Source organism: Schistocerca serialis, chromosome 9 (assembly GCF_023864345.2).
Source record: "Schistocerca serialis cubense isolate TAMUIC-IGC-003099 chromosome 9, iqSchSeri2.2, whole genome shotgun sequence".
In the NCBI taxonomy this organism is placed as follows: Eukaryota; Metazoa; Arthropoda; class Insecta; order Orthoptera; family Acrididae; genus Schistocerca; species Schistocerca serialis.
Window position 1 is genome coordinate 102,728,085 of NC_064646.1, and position 24,317 is coordinate 102,752,401.

Consider the following 24,317-nt stretch of genomic DNA (forward strand, 5'->3'; position numbering starts at 1 on the left):
AAAATTCTGACTAAATCATGCCAATAAATGAACTCTGTGATGTCGTTGAAAAACACGAAGAACTCATAAGCGAAATATATCAAATATCGTCGAATATTATACCACTCAGAATGCTTATACAAGCAAGTTATTCTAGCAATGAAAAACGAAATTGTCAGTGTCATCAACTAGACCATTCAAGAAATGATTCTGTGGCAGAGAAAATTTGCTTGTCGATCGACACCATGACTAATGAATATGAAACCGTAATTTTTCTTCTGAATTTTTAAATTTGTTGAATATTACAATAATGACATTACGCTGCTTCAAATTGAAAGTTGGTTTGCCAGAAAGGTGGCTTACAGCATAACCCTCAACAAAGCACAGCGTCAACCATTCCAGTGTTTTGGATTTAACTAAAAGCTATCATGCTTTTCACACAACCAATCTTACATTGCATTCTGATGATCATCTCAAAATTTGTTCACTTGTAATCTGAACAGTAAAACCACAAATATGTGAAAATATATATATGTATATGTGTATATACACAATAAAAATTAAATGTATTATTAAATTACGTAACTTGGTTCTGACATGCTTTATTAAAATAATAATAGTTCAACACATTGCTGAACAATTAATTTAGTATACACTGTACACATATATATATATATATATATATATATATATATATATATATATATAAACATATATATATATACTCTATGATAATATGGTATAGATTGTATTAGCACTGCTCGCAGACAAATGAATATCTTTCAAATAGTCCTTATTTTCATGGGGGTGAAAGCTTTATGGACGAAGAGGCAACAAGCCACGTAGTTCCATTCCAGACCACTAGAGGCACTAGGGGTCAAACGAAGCTGGCATTGACCAATGAGAGCCACGGAACAAGAAAAAAGAGAAACACAACTCCCGTCTTAAAAGTGGGAAACACAGATCGACAGCAGTGCCTCAAGTGGTATTGAGATGGACTAAATGGTTCAAATGTCTCTGAGCACTATGGGACTTAACTATTGAGGTCATCAGTCCCCTAGAACTTAGAACTACTTAAACCTAACCAACCTAAGGACATCACACACATCCATGTCCAAGGCAGGATTCGAACCTGCGACTGTAGCGTTCGCGTGGTTCCAGACTGTAGTGCCTAGAACTGCTCGGACCGAGGGAGGTGGCGTAGTGGTTAGCACACTGGACTCGCATTCGGGAGGACGACGGTTCAATCCCGCATCCGGTCGTCCTGATTTAGGTTTTCCGTGATTTCCCTAAATCGCTCCAGGCAAATTCCGGGTTGATTCCTTTGAAAGGGCATGGCTAACTTCCTTCCCTAATCCGATGAGACCACAGACATCAGTGCAGAGCAATACGATAGAATATTTCAAAACAACCACCATTGGAGTTTAGACAGCTCTCACCACGGGGGTGAAAGTTTTATGGGCGAAGAGGCAACAAGACACGTAGTTCCATTCCAGACCACTAGAGGCGCTAGAGGTCAAACGAAGCTGTCATTGACCAATGAGAGCTGTCTAAACTTCAGTGGTGGTAATCCGATGAGACCACAGACGTCAGTGCAGAGCAAGACGATAGAATATTTCAAAACAACCACCATTGGAGTTTAGACAGCTCTCACCACGGGGGTGAAAGTTTTATGGGCGAAGAGGCAACAAGCCACGTAGTTCCATTCCAGACCACTAGAGGCGCTAGAGGTCAAACGAACCTGTCATTGACCAATGAGAGCCGTCTAAACTTCAGTGGTGGTTGTTTTGAAATATTCTATCGTCTTGCTCTGCACTGACGTCTGTGGTCCTCAGTTACAGTCGTCTTTGTATTTGTTTCATATTTACATACTACTCATATTCATTGTAAACTAATTTTGTAATTGAAATTCATAAAGTTCACTATGGAATTGAAGAGATTCCCTGTTGAAAAATGTCCACAATTAATTGTAAGGTAAGACATTTAATTTTTCATTAAGTAATCTCATAGCCTATAAATGAAATTTATTCTCTTCTATCGTGAATTAAGCAGTGTGGTGTCCGTTTGTTTATTTAAATAACTTTGATATGTCTGCAGTAGTTTTATTTAATGAAGACTTTTATGTTTTTTCAGAATATTCAACACAACAGATTGACATTGAAACACTCTTGCAAGTTCCCCGGCTGTTCATCTGGCTATTATGTGGGTTCAATGGAGGAAATTTGAAACAAGCATTTCTACAGGTTTCCAAAACAACCTCAAGAGTTGCTTCTAATGTCATCAGATGTGAACTGTGCCTCTTATTTTGTTTATGAATATCATTTTTTCGAAGAAGATCTTATGAATAAAAGTAGGCATAGGCTAAACAGGGGTGTGTTTCCAAAACATGTGACATGTGTTGCTTGTGAAATTGCCAAAATCGGTAGTGAATCAGGTGACACTGTTGTTAATAGTGAATTGGGCCTACTAAGCACTAGTGGTGCTATGGCAACTGTTCATTTTACAGCTGCTACTACCAGAAGTGAAATTGGTGTTAATGAACAGTTAAAAGCAAATTTTTGTTGTGTGCTTGAGAAATAAAAAGTAAGTTTTGTTTTTATTTCACTGTTTTTATCCACCTTTCCTGCTTTTGGTTCAAAATGGTTCAAATGGCTCTGAGCAGTATGCGACTTAACATTTGAGGTCATCAGTCGCCTAGAACTTAGAACTAATTAAACCTAACTAGCCTAAGGACATCACACACATCCATACCCGAGGCAGGATTCGAACCTGCGACCGTAGCGGTCACTCGGTTCCAGACTGTAGCGCCTAGAACCGCACGGCCACTCCCGCCGGCCCTGCTTTTGGTACTTGATATTGATGTCTTCTTTTTTGTGTTGAAGCATTTACAGTAGTAAGATGTAGCAACCTTTAAGAAACTGATGGTCAGTAGTGCAAGTTTGCTGGGCAGTTACTCAGAACTCATAGTCCTGAAACATAGTTGTAACAAATTTTAGAATTCTTCGTTAATTAATACTGTGATAAATATTTCTTAATTAAACCTCTTTAACTGCTGCTTATTCTCTTAATAATAGGCATTTTTTTCTCCATTGATACAGCATTTTGTATGACGTAAAAATTATGGCATTATTCAGGAATATTTGCAGTTCAGTTTAGCTGCTGCAATGTTATTTTTCTTTTGCTTCAATTATTTACACTACAAGCTTGTTTCGACTTACTCTCAGTTTCAAGTGTTGCATCTAGTTCTTATGAACCATAAAACATGCTGGAGCTTTTACATGTTGATAGATAACAATATAAGCATGTCAGTTTAAAAGTCTATTTTTGACGTTTGTGCCTGACAGTCGCCGCTCCTATCATGTTTTCTTGTCTGTCAGACGCAAACGTCAAAAATAGACTGAAAATATTACTGAATAGGTTTCTCTCTGTTGTAGTACAGTGTACTATAGCTGTGTTTCGATTATTTTATTATGATGCCAGCCAAAATAATTACATAGCACGCCCAGAAAAATAAGATAATAGAACTAAAAGAAAAATGAAAACCTACAACGTAAGTAAACTAGTGGTTGTTGGGAGGGGGGGGGGGGGGGAGTGGATGCAACCCGCAATGTTTTTTTCTATTTTAGTCCATCTCCATACCACTTGAGGCGCTGCTGTCGGTGTGTGTTTCCCACTTTTAAGACGGGAGTTGCGTTTCTCTTTTTTATTGTTCTGTGTTTATTTTATCCGCTTCTGGCAGCAGTAGCGAAATCGTGAGCTTATAGTATCCAAACACTCAAACAGTATGGGTTCGTTGTCGTAGTAGAATAATACACGCTGGGCTGTGACGTAAGAAGTCGGAGATGTGTGCATTAAATGCGATAGGAAGAAAGCTTTAAAAAGTTGGTTACGCATGAATATTCTTGCTGTTACATTCACGGAACATAAGCCCCTTTTTCTCAATGAATTCATAGCCGAACACACACCTACTGTTAATCGTTAACTGCTGACAATTGTTGGTATATAAAATGACAGGACGGAGGAATGCAATATTGAAATTTGTGAAACTGACAGAGAACGCATTTTCGCCGATAAAACTTTCACCCAAATCTGCGGGTTATGATCTCAGGAGGTGCATCTCTCACTTACTTGCTACCAATTAAAATCCTACACCGCACATTAGTTAAGCACCATTTGGCAGAGTAGTCTTTTATAAACAAATAAAGATTGTCACAGAAGAAGCGCCCTATACTTATTTTTATTATTTTAATTGCAGCGCTTACGATCTTTGTGTGTCACCGCACGGGAAGGAACTAGTGAAAATAGACATTAAGGTACAGCTTCCTGAGGGATGTTATGGTAGAATTGCACCGAGATCAGGCCTTGCACTAAACTATCACATTGATATCGGAGGTAAATGACTTTCTCTGATACTTATGAGAGTTTTGTAATGGAAGCAATGGAAAATTCTCGTGCATTTCAGTTTTCCCCACCTCTCCCAGGTTGATAAGTGATCTCTTACAATATGTATGCTATTTATGCTCTGTATTATTGCTTCCGCAGCAGGTGTTATTGATGAAGATTATCGTGGCAATATTGGTGTGCTACTGTTCAACCATTCTGACAAGGAATTTGTTGTGAGACGAGGTGATCGCATAGCACAGTTAATTTGTGAGCAGATACTATATCCAGAATTGGAGGAAGTACAGGTAGGTGAATGTTGCAGGTCACTGTAATGTCAGCCAGTGTGTTGTTGCTTCACCAGTAATTTCTCTCTGTTCTTTATTACCTTCCTGTTTCTACCATCTGAGTTATCTGCACAAATATTAACTGTTTTGTCCAATTCCAAACTTTCCTTGGTTTGTACCAGGATTTTTGGAATTTTCTTTCCTTTAATTCAGGTTTATTCACAATTTTCTTGTTAATTTATAAATTATATATTATTTTTTTGAATGTAGGTTGTGATGACAGGCTGATCAGTAATATATCCCGTGGTCTAGGTTAGTTTGAAAGGTGACAAAGTGGTAGTTTAAATGTGAGTTGTCATAGGCTTCGAATATGAATGCAAATACAAAATAAATATTGTGGTAACAGGTTGAACTGTAGTGTAGTCTGATATCTAAGTTCTCTCTGTATTTGGAACACTTCCTGTTATAAAAATTCAAACTGTGAGGTAAATTAAGAAAGGTCAATGGGAGTAAGCCACATTACTAGTGGATAGATGAGGAAAAAGCAAAATGAGGTAAACAGAAGCACACATTAGCATTACATGTGATGGGACCAAATATATGTTGGAGAGCAAGCTGCATCTAATAAAACAGGTATTGGAGGCCCTGCAAGTATATTTTCTGATACAATGTAGTATGTGCCATCAATGCACACATATTCCTGCACACTTTTGTTTGCTGAAAGCATTATGGTTGTCCTGCCAGTGTAAAAAGCATCATGTAATATATTACTCAGATAGTTGTAAAAATCTGCACAAATCAATGTGGTCATTTTGTTAAACCCTGTAATGGTTGTGTGATACATGAGTGTAGTTACGTAGGTGTGGTCCATTTGGGAAAAGTTGGACTGTGGTACTGTAAGATGTGACATGATATAGAGTTGCTGCCTAATGTTTACTGTCAGGAGGCAAAATGTATAGTATCACAGATACACTCACGAAAACTAAAAGTCATAACACTGCCTAGATTTTATAGTTCCTTTGTCAATTTTTTTGTTTGTTTGTTTTTTATGGGTATCATAAGTTTTTCCCGTTTCATATTTGGCTCGTTAACTGCCACCTATCCCACAAATCTGTTTAAAATTTTGTCTGTTGCAGTTCTTTGTTATAGAAAAGATCTAGTAGAACTAAATACCTTTGGATTGAAGAAGACCAGTCACAGAAAGTGAAAGTGTTGAGTTGCTGAAAGGCACACACAAAAGAAAGAAAACTTGCTTGCTTTTGCTGTTGTTATTTGTCGAACTAAAGTAAAAATACACACAGAAACACATGGTGCCAAAGCTGTATTTCAGCAGGTGGACTGGTTGTGGTGGGGATAGTGTCAGGTGGGGTGGATGGAAGGAGAGAGAAGCAGGAAGAGGGACTAAGAGAGAGGAGGTAGGAATGCAGGAGAGCTCCGTCAGAGCTTTGATAATCTCTCATCCTGCCCTATAATAAGGGGCATCCTATCCAAGATCCTTCCCATCCTATTCAAGTTGTGCGCCGTCACCCTCCCAACATACAAAACATCCTAGTCCATCCCTATGCAACTCCTACTACCAGCCCCATTGCCACAGGGATCAGAGACCCAAGGTTCAAGATGTGCCCAATCCACTCACCCAGCACCTCCTACTTCAGTCCCGTCATAGGCTTATACTGCCCCTGTCAAAGCAGCCATGTCATATACCAATTCTGCTGAAAACACTGCACAGCTCTTTATGTCAGCATTACAACCAACAGCTGTCCACCAAGATGAACTGCCATAACCACACTATCGCCAAAAACAAAATTGGCGACCCAGTCGGCACAACGTGCAGCTGAGCACAACATGCTCAATTTCAATGGCTGTTTCACAACCTGGGCCATCTGCATCCTTCCCTCCACCACCAGCTTCTCTAAACTACGCAGATGGGAGTTATCCTTACAACACATCTTCCACTCCCATAATCATCCTGGCCTCAGTCTCAGATAACACACTGTGTCTGCAGCCTCCACTCAACAGTTTCTCCTTCCTTAGTCCTGTCACCCCATACCAGTTCACATCACCTTCAGTGTGAGTCACTCCCCACCAGCTACTGTGATACATGCCTAGCACATATTCCTGCTACCCTCCCTCTCACATTCTTAGTAGGCTTACCGATTGTCTCCCTCCGAGCTGTTAGCCACCCACCCCCCAGTCCCTCTCTGTCCACCCCCGCCATCAGACACTACTCCACCACAACTGGTCCACCAGCCGAAATACAACATTGACACTGTTAGTCCAGACGGCATGAATTTCCATGGCATGCCTCCTTCCTTGATCCAAATTCTCACTGCTGCCGTAGTCTACTTTAAATTCCCTCTTACAAAGGGGGAATTAAAAGTAGAGTGGGGCAGCAGTGAGAATTTGGATCGAAGAGGCAGGTGTGCCAGAGTAATCTGCACAGTTGGTGAACTGCTTTGCCCAGATGTCTTAGATGGTGGAAACCAGAGTTCGATTCCTGGCTGTGATACAAATTTTCACTCACCATTTCAGTCTGTATGCATAAAATCATATGAGACCAGTCACATCTCTGAAATTGTCTCATTTGGCGTGCACGTGTGTGTGTGTGTGTGTGTGGGGGGGGGGGGGGGGGTTGCATCTACTTTAAAAGATATTGTATGGTTCACATTAATGTCTGTTATCTGAAATAAAATATTTTTTTTAAAAAATAGTAATTAATTTAAATGTTGGACTTTTTTTTTTTTTTTATAACTTGTTTTCATGTTCACAATTTGCCAACAGAATCTGAATAAATAAAATAAATTTACTGGTGCTGACAGTTCACACCTTTTCCACTGCCAGATGTGTGCATGTATTAATTTTACTTTTGTCACGAGTATGTATCTGCAACAGCTGGTCTGTCTACAACAGCTAAATTTTTACAAATAATGTTTCCGATCGCAGACACTGCAAAGATGTGTGGAAACAATAAAAAATTCCACTGTACTCATTCCTTACAACGAGCAATTTTTCAGCAGCTGAAACATCCATGAACCAAAATACACAGCAGATGTCTATTCCCAATATTAATAAAGGAAGAAAACTCGTTTAATCACCATCTAAATTGAGTGAACCAACTCATTGCTGAAAGTTACGTACAACAGTTGAGACTATTGCAGCTTAATCTTATAGTATAGTGTCTCCTTCACAAGAAAACTGGAAAAAAAATTATATATATATATATATATATATATATATATATATATATATATATATATATATATATATATGAAGGTAACACGTATCAAGCAGACGAATATGCCCCTGGGTTATGATTTAGAAGCCACAGAAGGTAAATGATAAAACCAGTCAAAAAAGCAACTGAGTATCTCCTACTCTAAATTATTGTAATGGTGCCATTTTACTAAAATATTCATAATCAACGTTTTCTTTTATACACACTTTCATAAGAGATAACATTTCAGGTTTACTGTTGATACCAGTTCCTCCAGAACCATGCTCCCATGCATAAAACTATCTCTAATGTTTTATTGCTTTACAGGTGAGTTAAATATATTGTGTTAAGCATGTAGGATGTTTGGTTGAAGACATCATTTCCCCCTAACAGTGTGTTGTGCAATTATATAATTTTGCAGGTATATTCAGTGATATCTGTGAATAGTGTCTGCAAAATGTATTATGAATAGAGCTTGTAGTAAAGAAAAAATAAATTAAAACTTCATGCCTAATTGTGAAGTTTTACTGCATGAACAATAAAAATTTAGTAAGCAATAAACTCGTATATGATTGAAATTGTGTAAAGATTGTTGGAAAATGCTCTCATTCTGAAATACTTGATGAATATAATCTGTGTAATTTGCACGATGTGAATTGCACTGCCTCAAGATGTAGTACACAGTTTGTAATTTGTCTTATTATGTTAAACCTTTAACATAAGATTATAACTCTTAATGACTAGATTTGGCAGCATTTTACATTTGGTCAGTAGTTATATGAAATACTGAAAATCAGATGTTTGTTTCCCCTTGAATCTGTCATCTGGACAGCCTGCAAATGGTGTTGGGTGACCTATTTAGTTGGATAATTACCACCAGGATTACACAATCTCTGTTCATACTATATTAAACTGGGAGTAAATGTATTTTTTTTTTCTTTCTTTTCTGTAGGAGCTGGATGACACACAGCGAGGATCCATGGGTTTGGGCTCAACAGGTATAAAGTAATTGTTATGAATAAAAATTATTTCTTATTGTTTTCAGTATTATTGCATTAGGGTATAGTCAGTACACAGTACAGGATGACAGTCTCTTGTATATTGTTTATCATTCTGTAATTAAAGAAACTGATGCAAAACTAACTCAAGTTCTTTTACCCCCACTGCCTTCACTTATTAACACTAACTTCTGCAAAAAATTGTAGCCAGATTCCAGTATATATAATACTTTCCATTAGGACTGCAACTGTGCTAAAACTCCACATGAGGCTTCCAGATGCAAACTGCTGTAAATCCACTTTTTCTCAAAAATGTGTTGGTGCCCCCATTTTGTTCTCTGTGCTGCCATCTATTGATTACGCTCTTAAAACACGAACAAAGCAGCTTCTTTGTGCCCTAAAATGTACCTCGAAAACTGTCGACAGATGCAAAACTCTGTCTTTCCACTTCTGGTTGCAAAGCAAAACTGAGTGAATCCATTGTATGATAAAGAAGCAGAACTTGGTGTATCATTAGCAAGCACCATTATTAAAAATGTTTGAAGATGCAAAACTCGCTTTGTACACATTGCGTATTTTGTTCGAATAACACAGCCTTCCCAGCTTATTACTTCATAAACTTTACTTTTGAGCCTATGGGTGGCAATTTGTCCGTGCTGCAGACTAATGTGAAACAAAAATCAGTAGCTTGTCAACTGTTACCTAGCCATATTGGCACATTTTTCTTGGCTTGACTTGTTTGTCAGTGCATGGAGAGCATTTGTGGTATTGTTGTTGGATAAAATACGAAGAGTGCTTTATCATTTCCTCCATAATCATGGATGTTATTGATGGAAGACATGTACAATCAGTTCCAAAAGGAAAAGGCTGTTTAAAATCGGCCAATTCGTCTGACTGGAGGAGGAACAAAGCAAAACGCATGAGGTAAGATTTAGTCCTCAACCCTAGTATTTTGTGCTATTTCACTGCCTGGACGTAACAACAACTTCATTAACAACATTTCTGAAAACAGTAAGTTACACCGTGATGTTTTAGGTGTATGTTAATATAAATTACGGTGATTTCATATGGCTGCAGTCAGGAACGATTTCCTTGAACGAGCAGTGCATCATTGATTTTATAATCATTTGTTTAGGAAAACATAGTACAGCATATGATTTTTAAGTGCGTTATCCTAGCTTTCTCCTTATTAGTACTGTTCTTTGATAGATATTCCACAAGTGGGTTTTCAGTTCGTCCCCACTTCAAGCATGCGTCATCAGTACACCAGTGTGCAAGAGCATCAATGCAGGATATAAGGAGATCATATCAGGCCTTTTATAAAGTTGCAGACAAAATTAAACAGGACGAGTTTATAATAATACACACATCAGCTGAATCTCCAAGGAGGCATCGGATTGAAGCAGCAGATCCCAGGGAAAACATAAATACTTCAGTCAGATATTATTTACCCCATCTGAAAGCCGTAAACCAAACTCAGCAATCGCGCATGGGCCAAAAGGTGTTTACTAGTGTTCTTGGCATATCAACAGCGAGAATACAAAGAATCTGTAGGCGGTACTTACAGACAGGAGAAGCTCCAATTGAAAGACGAGGTGGAGACCGAATGGCGAATATTCATCAAGGAAAACGAGGTGCAGTTAAGGAGTTTATTAAGAGGGCTGAAACCAGTGCAATCACACTACTGTCATGGAAAAAAACATCAGTAGACACTTTATGTCCAGTGAATTATCGATTGCAAAGCTTTGGAAAATATTTAATGCAGATTCAGAAAAAACTGTGGATAAAGTTACATAAGAGTTTTTTCAGATCTAGTTTTGTATCTGATTATAATATCAGTTTTGCTTCCCCAGCAACCGACTGTTGCTCAGTGTGCGTCAGTTTCGAACAAAAAATAAAGCAATTAACTCATACAACTGAAGAAGAGGTGAAGAAACAAGAACTGACATCACAACTTGCTTTACACAAAGCTAAGGCAAATGCTTTTTATGATATACTGAAAGTTGAGGACAATGGTGAAATAACCCTGACATTTGACTGCCAGAAAAACCTTCCACTGCCTAGACTGCAAGATCAAAGTGCTTATTGTACACTTCAAATGTACAGGGTTATTACAAATGATTGAAGCGATTTCACAGCTCTACAATAACTTTATTATTTGAGTTATTTTCGCAATGCTTTGCACACACATACAAAAACTCAAAAAGTTTTTTTAGGCATTCACAAATGTTCGATATGTGCCCCTTTAGTGATTCGGCAGACATCAAGCCGATAATCAAGTTCCTCCCACACTCAGCGCAGCATGTCCCCATCAATGAGTTCGAAAGCATCGTTGATGCAAGCTAGCAGTTCTGGCACGTTTCTTGGTAGAGGAGGTTTAAACACTGAATCTTTCACATAACCCCACAGAAAGAAATCGCATGGGGTTAAGTCGGGAGAGCGTGGAGGCCATGGAATGAATTGCTGATCATGATCTCCACCACGACCGATCCATCGGTTTTCCAATCTCCTGTTTAAGAAATGCCAAACATAGTGATGGAAGTGCGGTGGAGCACCATCCTGTTGAAAGATGAAGTCGGCGCTGTCGGTCTCCAGTTGTGGCATGAGCCAATTTTCCAGCATGTCCAGATACACGTGTCCTGTAACGTTTTTTTCACAGAAGAAAAAGGGCCGTAAACTTTAAACCGTTAGATTGCACAAAACACGTTAACTTTTGGTGAATTGCGAATTCTCTGCACGAATGTGTGAGGATTCTCTACCGCCCAGATTCGCACATTGTGTCTGTTCACATCACCATTAAGAAAAAATGTTGCTTCATCACTGAAAACGAGTTTCGCACTGAACGCATCCTCTTCCATGAGCTGTTGCAACCGCGCCGAAAATTCAAAGCGTTTGACTTTGTCATCGGGCGTCAGGGCTTGTAGCAATTGTAAACGGTAAAGCTTCTGCTTTAGCCTTTTCCGTAAGATTTTCCAAACCGTCGGCTGTAGTACACTTAGCTCCCTGCTTGCTTTATTCGTCGACTTCCGCGGGCTACGCGTAAAACTTGCCCGCACGCGTTCAACCGTTTCTTCGCTCACTGCAGGCCAACCCGTTGATTTCCCCTTACAGAGGCATCCAGAAGCTTTAAACTGCGGCATACCATCGCCGAATGGAGGTAGCAGTTGGTGGATCTTTGTTGAACTTCGTCCTGAAGTGTCGTAGCACTGTTATGACTGACTGATGTGAGTGCATTTCAAGCACGACATACGCTTTCTCGGCTCCTGTCGCCATTTTGTCTCACTGCGCTCTCGAGCGCTCTGGCAGCAGAAACCTGAAGTGCGGCTTCAGCCGAACAAAACTTTGAGTTTTTCTACGTATCTGTAGTGTGTCGTGACCATATGTCAATGAATGGAGCTACAGTGAATTTATGAAATCGCTTCAATCATTTGTAATAGCCCTGTATGTGTATAAGTTTACTATCTGTCAAGGACTGTCTGGTTCACAGCAAAACAAGGGGAACACATTTTTATACACATGGAAAGAAACAGACTTTGCAAAGGGATCCAATGAAATTGTCTTGTGTACATCACAGGTTAACATCTACAGACCTAACTGACATCCATACCATCCGACTGATGTCAGAGAGTTGTGGAGGGCAAAACAAAAACGAGACATGTTGGGTATGCTGTGCTATTGGCTAACACAAGAAGCTCCTGTCAACGTGAAACGAGTGAAGATATTCTATCCAACGGTCGGACATTCGTTTCTACCACCCGACAGAATTTTTGGCCGAATAGAAAAGGTTCTCAGGTCTAAAGTCACAATACCTCACCAACTGTGTACAATGGAGTGTTTGAGGATCACGTAATAGTTTTGCAATTAGGAGCAGATGTCAACAATCTGTGTTGGAAAGATGCAGTTGCTGATGCCATTAAGCCACCTCGTCAATGGCACTTCAGATTTGCCCCTGTAAAACGGGTTTGTGATCACCAGAAGTAAACAAAGAAATGCACTAGTAAGAGGTGAAGTGGTTTATAGAATGGCTGCTGGAGAAGGAAGAGGGATATGCAGATAAGGCTAAGCCTACTCGTCCATGGAGCCAAACATTATCAGAATCGGAAGAGCCTTAAAGGAAGTTAAAGTGAGGGATATTGAATTCCTGCTCAAAAAGCATTTCGGGTGCACTTGGAAAGAAAACAAAAATCTTGCTTTCTACAAGAATGTAATCCATTTTCAGACAGTTGGGAACAGTGCGGATGAAGATTCAGACTTTGAAATTCATCCATAGTACAATGAGTTGCTAGTGTAATTTAGAGGGGACGGAACAGGACTTGAAAGCTTGTAACGTCTTAACTACTTTCAAACTGTTGTTTAATGTCACATACTTTGTAATCACATTCAGTTTTAGTCATTAAATCTTTTATTAAGATGTGTCTTTATTTTTATGTTATGATAATATATGCACATTGATCTCTACAGAAGCAAACTCTGTGATCCCTGGGAACAGAGGCAAAACTCGGTGAATCCAAATTATTTTAGGTAATAACTACCAAAATAAAAGCCAAATATTTCAAGAATTGTCAGAAATATACTCCTTAGGTAAACATAAATCTCTGCTGAAAAGGAATTTCGAATATCTGCCATATGAAGTAAGTAAGAAGTGTTTCGTATCCTGAAAAAAATTTTCTAGTGCACTCACTGCATTTAGCTTCTGGATGCCCCACATAAAATTTGAACAAAATTGAATTGGTAGATTCATTGTGTATGCGTAGTGTACTGACAACTCTCTCATTACAGGTCAAAGTATAGTGCAGCACAATTTTACAAGACCCAAAATGTATACATGTTAGTAGCTGTTGTTCAAACTGTTTAGGATTTTCATAATATATATCATCAGGTGCCCAGTAACTATCTGTGGTGGAAATATTATAATTACCAGTACAAAGCAAAAATAATCAGACATGTACCTGGCATGCATGGTGTGGTATACCCAATCAAACCAGTCAGAGATATAGTTTTAAAAATGTTCATTTTCTCAAATTCCCTTATGCTTTCCAGCACTGGGGTAACCTCACTCAATCCAATTCAATGTATCCTTACACAATCTCTTCATTTCCACAATTGTTTTTCCACAGCTTTATCCCAATTTCTCTACTCTGCCCTCCTAAGTGATGTCTAGTGTTCCTCGCCCAGCTCCTCCCTGTACACACATTTCACATACTTGTTTAGCTTTTCTTTCTTCTCCCATTCTCTCATCATGCGCATAGCACTTCAAATGATGCTCCTCAACTACCACACTTACCTACTGCTCTCCTCATAAACTTCATTTCTGTGCCAGTACAGATATACAGCTCCAAGACATAAGTTTTGGCAAGCATCACCTATTTTTCATGCGCTCAAAAAAGAGAGAGAGAGAGAGAGAGAGAGAGAGAGAGAGACAGAGAGAGAGAGAGACTGTTGAGACACTGAAAACCATGGAAACTTTTAGTTCTCACACACACACACACACACACACACACACACACACACACACTCTTCTTTTGTGAATGTTTGTGTGTTTGTACATACGTAAAAGACAGAGTGGAAGCTACAATCCTAGTGTGATTTTCTGATCTCTTAAAACTAATAGTTACAAACGCCATTTTCCAGAGGGATTTGAGCTGGAAAAACTGTCAGAAATAGAACTGCAATTTTTAAGTGAGGCTGGCCCCACACCACTGGAATATATACCACTGCTGCACTGGCACACCGCTCGAGGTTACCCCTAGCAGAACATGCATCGGGCTATTTCTCTGCAGGAATTCCAGCTGCTTAAGTGGTTACATGAGCAGTTTTTCACACAATGCTCAATCCGTCACATAGTCCTGACCAGGCCATTTCAGTAATGGTGTCCAACATAGATTATGTGGACAGTGAGCTGTAAATTATGTATGTGCAAAAATATTGTGTACGTGTGGCATAAGATGCTCAGACTATAAAAACAGGAGTCTGATGAGCAAGTCATGGCAAGCAATTGCCATAGCACTTGTTGGGGGAAAATGTAAGAATTAAGTTGTTAAGCACAAAAACTATGTAAAAAAAGTTTAATTTTTTAGTTCACACATATTTACAGGAAACTTCTTCAGTTACCAGTCAGAACAACGATTTATGATTTGCTCTGTGCACCAGTTTAGTCAAGACATTGAACCATGATGGACAGAAAAAGACTGCAAAGTGATCTCTGACAAATTATCCACTTGTTTTGCCTCTAGTTCTGCATGCAGGCATACTTGTCAACTGACATGTTAGTGTGTCCTCAAAGTTGTGATGAGCAACAATCCTCAAATAATTTTGGCATACACATGTTCAAACAATAGTGTTAATAAAGTCAACATTCACATGTTAGCCAGTGCAAAATCCTCCATTTATTGGCTAAAATGCCAAATTCTGTAGTTGAAAACATTTCTTCTTCCTTTTTTTTTTTTTTAAAAAAAAAAAAAAAAAAAGGTCAAGCCTTTTGCTGAAAAAAATCTTACGAGATTTCCACATAGGCAGAGTCTCTCATCAGCCACAAATACAATGTAAGGGGTGTATCACTAGGACAGCTTGGAACAGATTTCGACTCTGGTAAATTTAATGACAGCGGGTAAATTCTTTTCCCTGGGCCAGTTGTTTCAAACAAATTTGAATCCACTTCATGCATGTAACCTCCCACATCAATGTATCTGAAACAGTATTTGTTATGTGCCACAATTACTACAACAATCAGAAAGAACTTTTCGTAGTTGAAAAATTCACTCACCCTAAATGGTCTGTAATTCTGAAGTTTTTACCATCAATAAGCTCCGCACAATGAGGAAAATTGGCCTTAATCTCTAACATTTGATTGACTTCTATCCAGTCTTCAGTTGTTGGTTGTCTCATGAACTCTTCTGAGTATCACACATGTCAACCCTCATATCATGAACAACACTTACAACTGATGAACAGCCGAGTACAAACTCGAAATGGAGTACACGGAATGAGTTTCAGGAGTCTAGATACCCAAAAATTAATTGGGAATTATAAGAAGTGTACTGTAATTGATATATATGTTATTTTAGGTAAGAAGATACAGAAATGTTGGAAAAGCAAAAAAGATAGCTACCTGCAAACCTTAAAAATACAGAAATGTAGAAGTGGAGATGTCGCAAAAATTAAAAAGCCTTATCCAAATTACAAGCAAATACCGTTTCTTGGGACATGTCTTCAATTGAGAGAGTGAGTAAGTCAGACATATTAAAAATGTATCTCTAACGTTCCAGTACTTTCAATCTCTGCAACACCGAAAAAAGATTTTTGCAGGGCACTGAGAAGCAAGGGTGCCCACATCTGGGGCCAAGGGGGGCTGGGGTGTCTGTGGCCCCTCCCTCCCCTAGCTCTTAGGGAAAGGAATATATATATATATATATATATATATATATATATATATATATAATAGAGGGAAACATTCCACGTGGGAAAAATATATCTAAAAAGAAAGATGATGAAACTTACCAAACAAAAGCGCTGGCAGGTCGATAGACACACAAACAAACACAAACATACACACAAAATTCTAGCTTTCGCAACCCATGGTTGCCTCGTCAGGAAAGAGGGAAGGAGAAGGAAAGACAAAAGGATATGGGTTTTAAGGGAGAGGGTAAGGAGTCATTCCAATCCCGGGAGCGGAAAGACTTACCTTAGGGGGAAAAAAGGACAGGTATACACTCGCACACACACACATATCCATCCACACATACACAGACACAAGCAGACATTTGTAAAGGCCTAGAGATGTCAGTCGGGGCAGATGTACAGAGGCAAAGATGAAGTTGAAAGACAGGTGAGGTATGAGCGGCGGCAAATTGAAATTAGAAATTAGCGGAGATTGAGGCCTGGCGGATAGCGAGAAGAAAGGATATGCTGAAGGGCAAGTTCCCATCTCCGGAGTTCTGACAGGTTGGTGTTAGTGGGAAGTATCCAGATAACCCGGACGGTGTAACACTGTGCCAAGATGTGCTGGCCGTGCACCAAGGCATGTTTAGCCACAGGGTGATCCTCATTACCAACAAACACTGTCTGCCTGTGTCCATTCATGCGAATGGACAGTTTGTTGCTGGTCATTCCCACATAGAACGCTTCACAGTGTAGGCAGGTCAGTTGGTAAATCACGTGGGTGCTTTCACACGTGGCTCTGCCTTTGATCGTGTACACCTTCTGGGTTACAGGACTGGAATAGGTGGTGGTGGGAGGGTGCATGGGACAGGTTTTACACCGGGGGCGGTTACAGGGGTAGGAGCCAGAGGGTAGGGAAGGTGGTTTGGGGATTTCATAGGGATGAACTAAGAGGTTGCGAAGGTTAGGTGGACGGCGGAAAGACACTCTTGGTGGAGTGGGGAGGATTTCATGAAGGATGGATCTCATTTCAGGGCAGGATTTGAGGAAGTCGTATCCCTGCTGGAGAGCCACATTCAGAATATGATCCAGTCCCGGAAAGTATCCCGTCACAAGTGGGGCACTTTTGGGGTTCTTCTGTGGAAGGTTCCGGGTTTGAGGAGATGAGGATGTGGCTCTGGTTATTTGCTTCTGTACCAGGTCGGGAGGGTAGTTACGGGATGCAAAAGCTGTTTTCAGGTTGTTGGTGTAATGGTTCAAGGATTCCGGACTGGAGCAGATTCGTTTGCCACGAAGACCAAGGCTGTAGGGAAGGGACCGTTTGATGTGGAATGGGTGGCAGCTGTCATAATGGAGGTACTGTTGCTTGTTGGTGGGTTTAATGTGGACGGACGTGTGAAGCTGGCCATTGGACAGGTGGAGGTCAACGTCAAGGAAAGTGGCATGGGATTTGGAGTAGGACCAGGTGAATCTGATGGAACCAAAGGAGTTAAGGTTGGAGAGGAAATTCTGGAGTTCTTCTTCACTGTGAGTCCAGATCACGAAAATGTCATCAATAAATCTGTACCAAACTTCGGGTTGGCAGGCCTGGGTAACCAGGAAGGCTTCCTCTAAGCGACCCATGAATAGGTTGGCATACGAGGGGGCCATCCTGGTACCCATGGCTGTTCCCTTTAATTGTTGGTATGTCTGGCCTTCAAAAGTGAAGAAGTTGTGGGTCAGGATGAAGCTGGCCAAGGTAATGAGGAAAGAGGTTTTAGGTAGGGCGGCGGGTGATCGGCGTGAAAGGAAGTGCTCCATCGCAGCGAGGCCCTGGACATGCGGAATATTTGTGTATAAGGAAGTGGCATCAATGGTTACAAGGATGGTTTCCGGGGGTAACAGACTGGGTAGGGATTCCAGGCGTTTGAGAAAGTGGTTGGTGTCTTTGATGAAGGATGGGAGACTGCATGTAATGGGTTGAAGGTGTTGATCTACGTAGGCAGAGATGCGTTCGGTGGGGGCTTGGTAACCAGCTACAATGGGACGGCCGGGATGATTGGGTTTGTGAATTTTGGGAAGAAGGTAGGGGTGCGGGGTGTTGGTGGGGTCAGGAGGTTGATGGAGTCGGGTGAAAGGTTTTGTAGGGGGCCTAAGGTTCTGAGGATTCCTTGAAGCTCCGCCTGGACATCAGGAATGGGATTGCCTTGGCAAACTTTGTAAGTAGTGTTGTCTGAAAGCTGACGCAGTCCCTCAGCCACATACTCCCGACGATCAAGTACCACAGTTGTGGAACCCTTGTCCGCTGGAAGAATGACGATGGATCGGTCAGCCTTCAGATCACGGATAGCCTGGGCTTCAGCAGTGGTGATGTTGGGAGTAGGATTAAGGTTTTTTAAGAAGGATTGAGAGGCAAGGCTGGAAGTCAGAAATTCCTGGAAGGTTAGGAGAGGGTGATTTTGAGGAAGAGGAGGTGGGTCCCGCTGTGACGGAGGACGGAACTGTTCCAGGCATGGTTCAATTTGGATAGTGTCTTGGGGAATTGGATCATTAGGAGTAGGATTAGGATCATTTTTCTTCGTGGCAAAGTGATATTTCCAGCAGAGAGTACGGGTGTAGGACAGTAAATCTTTGACGAGGGCTGTTTGGTTAAATCTGGGAGTGGGGCTGAAGGTGAGGCCTTTGGATAGGACAGAGGTTTCGGATTGGGAGAGAGGTTTGGAGGAAAGGTTAACTACTGAATTGGGGTGTTGTGGTTCCAGATTGCGTTGATTGGAATTTTGAGGTTTTGGAGGGAGTGGAGCTGGAAGTGGGAGATTGAGTAGATGGGAGAGACTGGGTTTGTGTGCAATGAGAGGAGGTTGAGGTTTGCTGGAAAGGTTGTGAAGGGTGAGTGAGTTGCCTTTCCGGAGGTGGGAAACCAGGAGATTGGATAGTTTTTTAAGGTGGAGGGTGGCATGCTGTTCTAATTTGCGGTTGGCCTGTAGGAGGATGCTCTGAACAACAGGTGTGGATGTGGGAGAGGAAAGATTGAGGATTTTTATAAAGGATAGGAGTTGATGGGCGTGGTGATTGGCTGAGTGGATGTGTAGGTGAAGGATTAGGTGGGTGAGGGCAATGGATTGTTTGGTTTGGAACTGGTATAGGGACTGATGGAAAGAAGGGTTGCAGCCAGAGATGGGAACTTTAAGTGTGAGGCCTTTGGGGGTGATGCCAAATGTCAGACAAGCCTGAGAAAATATAATATGGGAGTGTAATCTGGCTAGGGCGAAGGCATGTTTGCGGAGGGAATGTATATAAAACTTAATGGGGTCGTTGTGAAGGTGTTGTGAGGGTGACATGGTACTAGAAGGTGGAAAGTGGAACACGAGGCTGAAATGAAAATGAAAATAAATATGAAAAAATATATGGGGAGAGATAAAGGTAAAATTAGAAAGCAAATGGAGATCTGGTGTGAAAAAAGGCGAAAAAGGGTTGGTTAGGGCTGGGCTATGTTGATCCTGTGGTGAACTTGTGTAGGTAGATAATGATGTGCATAAAGGTTAGGTGGTTGTGTTGCCGCCAAAACACGTTAAAGGGTGGAGAAATTCGGGAAAATTTCGAAAAAACTACGTGAGGATGTATTAGTGGTGGCAGATTATGGAAATGAAGCTAACAATTGTTTGATGAAGAAATAATGACGTTAAAACCTGTGGGAAGCGGCTAAAAATGATCGGTGATGTGAGAAAAACGGAAATGAGCAAAAGTTATTAAAACTGCCGAAAGGGTTGTTTAATAGCTAAAAGGAACTGTTTGTGGACTGGAAACGGTGGATTTTATAGCAGCAAAGCGGGAAAAAAAAAAAAAAAAAAAATTTTTTTGGTTATGGTTTCGAAGTGATTTACGTATTATTACGTATTATTGAGTGTATATCGACGGGATAAAATTGTATACTGGATTACGGTAAAAAAGGGAGAAGGTGAATAGAAAGTGAAACTGCTGGCAAAAACAGAAGGAGGAAATAAGACGACAGAAAAGACTTCGAAATGTAACAGTGACAATAACAATAACGATAACAATAACAAACGTGATTGTTAGGAAACTTACTCAAGACCCTTTAGAACACGAAATCTCAATGTAATTAAAAATAATGTAGGACAATCTCACCAGAATGCAGATCTCGATGAAATGTTTCTACTGTCATACATTCCAGTGCCAAAGAAATTCAGACAAATTAGTTTTGAAATGAAATTTTTGCAATGGGTTCTATTTCAGAAAGATCCTCAAATGCCCGAGCACAACTTCATGTCACCTTTGTTAACCTTCTTTCATGTTTCAGTCAAACTCCAGTAAAAAAGAAAAAAAATCCACAGTTGAAAGTAATGTGGGATTTTCAGTTTTGTAATATGATAAATCTCAGTATAACAAATATTGTGATTAAATTCTTTCTAGAGTGTCAATAAAACTCAGTTTATAGTAATTGCTAGCGTACCTTCTGCACACACATTCCCTGTATTTGTTTTAGAAATGTCAGTTCTCACCAAAGAAAGCAGTTTTTTGAATGAACTGGTGGACATTTGACAACACTTCACAGGATATACCTTTAGTTCCTTAAATTGGAGAATAAACTTTAGTTGATTTGTCACTTGGTGTATGACAGATCCACCATTTCCTCTGGTATCTTTCACTTCACCGAAGACAACGGCAATGATGAATAAGTAATAAATACGATACAAATACTGAATTAACATTGCTGTTCTCGCAAAGTTGCCTCTCTGCCATGTACACTAGGCTGACTGCCAATACCTAGCAGTTTTCCCTGCTCTGTGGGGTTGCCACACTTGTTAAAATTCCTGCTGTATTTTTCCCTGCTCAAATCCCACACAATATATTACACGTGTGGCCCTACACTGTATACCTATGCATTGTGAGGTTCCAACCAAGTATGCTGCAGCATCTTTGGAGGCCTTTATTTACACCCAGCATTTGCTCATTCATAGTCCTGTCAAGTAATGTTAAAATTTCTAAAGCTTCATTGGTACACATTGTTTACAGTTTATTTGTATAGTTTTGTTCCTCTTACAGTTATTGAGGCAGATCTGAATACACTGGATGGTGGCAAGGTGTAAACTAAAAGAACTACATTGCTGTTCAGTTTGTTTTGAGGCTGTTGTTTTAAGGGTCATTATAAGCTGTTGAATTATGGAGATGCCATGCTGAACAAGTATATAGCTAGTACATATACTGAAGGTGATGTATGTATCATTTTATGGATTCAGTTTGTAATCTACTAAGTCAAGTACACTAAGTACACTAGTTTGACTGGTGGTAACACCTGAAGTTTCTTTTGCTGCATAAGTGTAACTTATTAATTTAAGTATACTTAGTTTGAAGATTTGCATGGTAAATATTTGAAATGACTCAGTCACTTTAATACTGATATCAGTGACCATGACACAGTTTTAGCAACAATTATTACTGAACTACAAAAAAGTGTTTGAAACACAAAAATTGCGCAAAGGCAATAACAAATCTGTGTACTCAATGCTCTGGTACCACATGGTTGTGGATTGTTGAAAGGTCTCTCTACACACTGCATAATGCAACATAGGACTCAGCTGTGGAATCTAGAACAAAGAAATACATACATCTGTCTGTCGGCTAAAGTTCAAAAGTTGGTATGATCGTTTAACTTAACTTCCGGAAGACAAAAACCAAATTTCAGGAACAGTTTTCTGCTGTCACGTTTAATGTTAAGGGCTGAAATGGTTTAGCTAGATCAGTCAAATATTACGTTACGTTTGGAAATCATCTGTTATGCTTTCTGAATGAGTCAGCATAATGGATGATTCTCTTAAATTAAATATTAGAGGTAGACAATTTCATACTCAGTGTAATATACCTACTGCTTCACTGTACAGAGTGTCACTCCATCTACATTAGTCGAAAATTTTTACCAACAAGATGTAACCTGAGAACCCAAACATTTTTCAAAAATGGTTACATGCAATTACACGAGAGCGAAAATTTACTGTGGAAATCTAAGTTCAACAACTAGAAAAATCATTAGAAAATCATTAGATGAACGTCGGCCGAAGAACCCGAGACAGAAGCCAATAGGCAGTTTGTCAACAAGTGGCCACGAAAGCCTTAACAATTTTGTATTACGCCTCTTCGGGGAGGAGATTTGCAGATTGTACCGACGCCTTGACCAACGACGGAAGAAGAAAGCGTGACTGATGTCCTCTCTCGCCTTTCTGTCACGGTGCTGAGATGAATGTGCTACACCGAAGTCCTTGAGGTGTAAGCGCCTATTCACTACCGCCCAAGCACATCGTATCTACGACAGAATGGAACGAGCTTTTCTTCGTGAGTGAATACATACAACACGGAGAGACTTGGCAAGAACGGATCAGGAACTTCTGGACATTTTCTATCAACTAAGTAGCAGAATGCATCGAGACGACTGGGACAAGATCGACAGCATCACTCACAGGAGCATGCAGAACGAACTCTAGCGCTGCACCAAGCGACAGAAGAAAAAGTTTGAAAGATGCCAGAAGCATACCGACAAGGCGATTCCCGACATGTCACACACAGTGGCCAACCTCACTGAACGACAATTGACCGAAGAGGAAGTGTGTGTACTTCAAAAAGGAGGGAATTTCGCTATCATCCCGAGACCTATACCTATGGAGGATATCATTGCCAACATCGAAGCAGCCATTCAGACCCTTCCTTGTGAAAGGGCAGAGGAAATACGCACGGAAACAGCCAGGATACTGCGCCGAGCAAAACCACCAGCTTGCAACTTGAAGAAAGAAGAGGTACAAGCCATTAAGAATCTCAACGCCGACAAGAGTATATTGGTACTGCCTGCCGATAAGGGGAATGCGACCGTCGTAATGAATACCGAAGATTATGAGCAAAAGATCGGAGACCTATTAGATCCGACGACGTACCAAAAACTAAGCGCAGATCCGACGCAGCGTATCACAGGGAATACGAATCGATTAATCAAGGCGTCTTCTCTGCCAGCGGACATACAGAGAAACCTGTGCAACACAGAAGCCCTACCACCTCGGCTGTATGGATTACCCAAGATCCATAAGAACAACGTTCCACTGAGACCGATCGTTAGTGCTCCTGGATCACCGACATATAAACTGGCAAAACACTTGGCCTCTCTGCTCCAGCCACACGTGGGGAAGACCGACACATACATTAAGGACTCGGGACATTTCATTGAGAAACTGAAGAAACTGAAACTTGCACCAAACGACATCTTGGTCAGCTTTGATGTTGTTTCGTTATTTATGAAAGTGCCACTCAGTGACGATCTGGAGCACATCGGTTCCATTTTCCCGCAGGACATCAGAAAGCTCTTCCATGCATGTCTCACCACGAGCTATTTCACGTGGAATGGAGATTTCTACAAACAGCTGGAAGGCGTGGCCATGGGTAGTCCTGTCAGTCCAGTGGTGGCCAACTTCTTCATGGAACAATTCGAAGCACAGGCACTGGACTCGGCGACTTGCAAACCTAAAGTGTGGTACAGGTACGTCAATGATACTTTCGTGGTGTGGAGCCATGGTGAAGAACAGCTCGGTGACTTCCTAAGACACTTGAACAGCCTCCATGCCAACATAACATTTACCATGGAAGTAGAAAAGGACAAGAAACTGCCATTTCTAGATGTGCTGGTCACAAGGGACGGCGAAAACCTGGGACACAGCGTGTATCGAAAACCGACATGCACGGACCGATACCTGCACAAACTGTCAAACCACCACCCGAGCCAGAAAAGAGGCATGATTAGTACACTCTTAACGAGAGCAGGACGAATATGTGAGCCGCAACACCTCAAACGAGAAATGCAACACCTGGAAACTGTCCTGAGGAGCAATGGGTACTCCAAAAATTATATTAGAAGTGTAACGGCGCCAAACACTCGGCGAAGTAAGGAACCAGAAAAAGAAATGTCGGGTACAGCCTTTCTGCCATACATTCCCAGAGTGACGGACAGAATCGGCCGTATATTGCGCAAACATGGCATAAAGACGATTTTCAAACCGACAAGGAAGATCAAAGAGTGTCTTAGATCGGCGAAGGAGAAAAGAGACT

General features: G+C 40.6%; 1 protein-coding gene across 2 annotated transcripts; it reads left to right on the plus strand.

Annotated features, from left to right (window-relative positions):
• The first annotated feature begins 3,616 nt into the window (after positions 1-3,616).
• Positions 3,617-9,003, plus strand: LOC126418507 (deoxyuridine 5'-triphosphate nucleotidohydrolase-like). 2 transcript variants are annotated; one of them, XM_050085301.1, is made up of 4 exons: positions 3,617-4,090; positions 4,235-4,371; positions 4,525-4,667; positions 8,813-9,003. In XM_050085301.1, the coding sequence occupies exons 1-4, from the start codon at positions 3,987-3,989 to the stop codon at positions 8,867-8,869; spliced, it is 441 nt and encodes a 146-aa protein (XP_049941258.1). In that variant the 5' UTR covers positions 3,617-3,986; the 3' UTR covers positions 8,870-9,003. The 2 variants fall into 2 exon arrangements, with proteins under 2 accessions (XP_049941258.1, XP_049941257.1); XM_050085300.1 differs by having other exon boundaries at positions 3,618-4,090; positions 4,522-4,667.
• Positions 9,004-24,317: the final 15,314 nt, after the last annotated feature.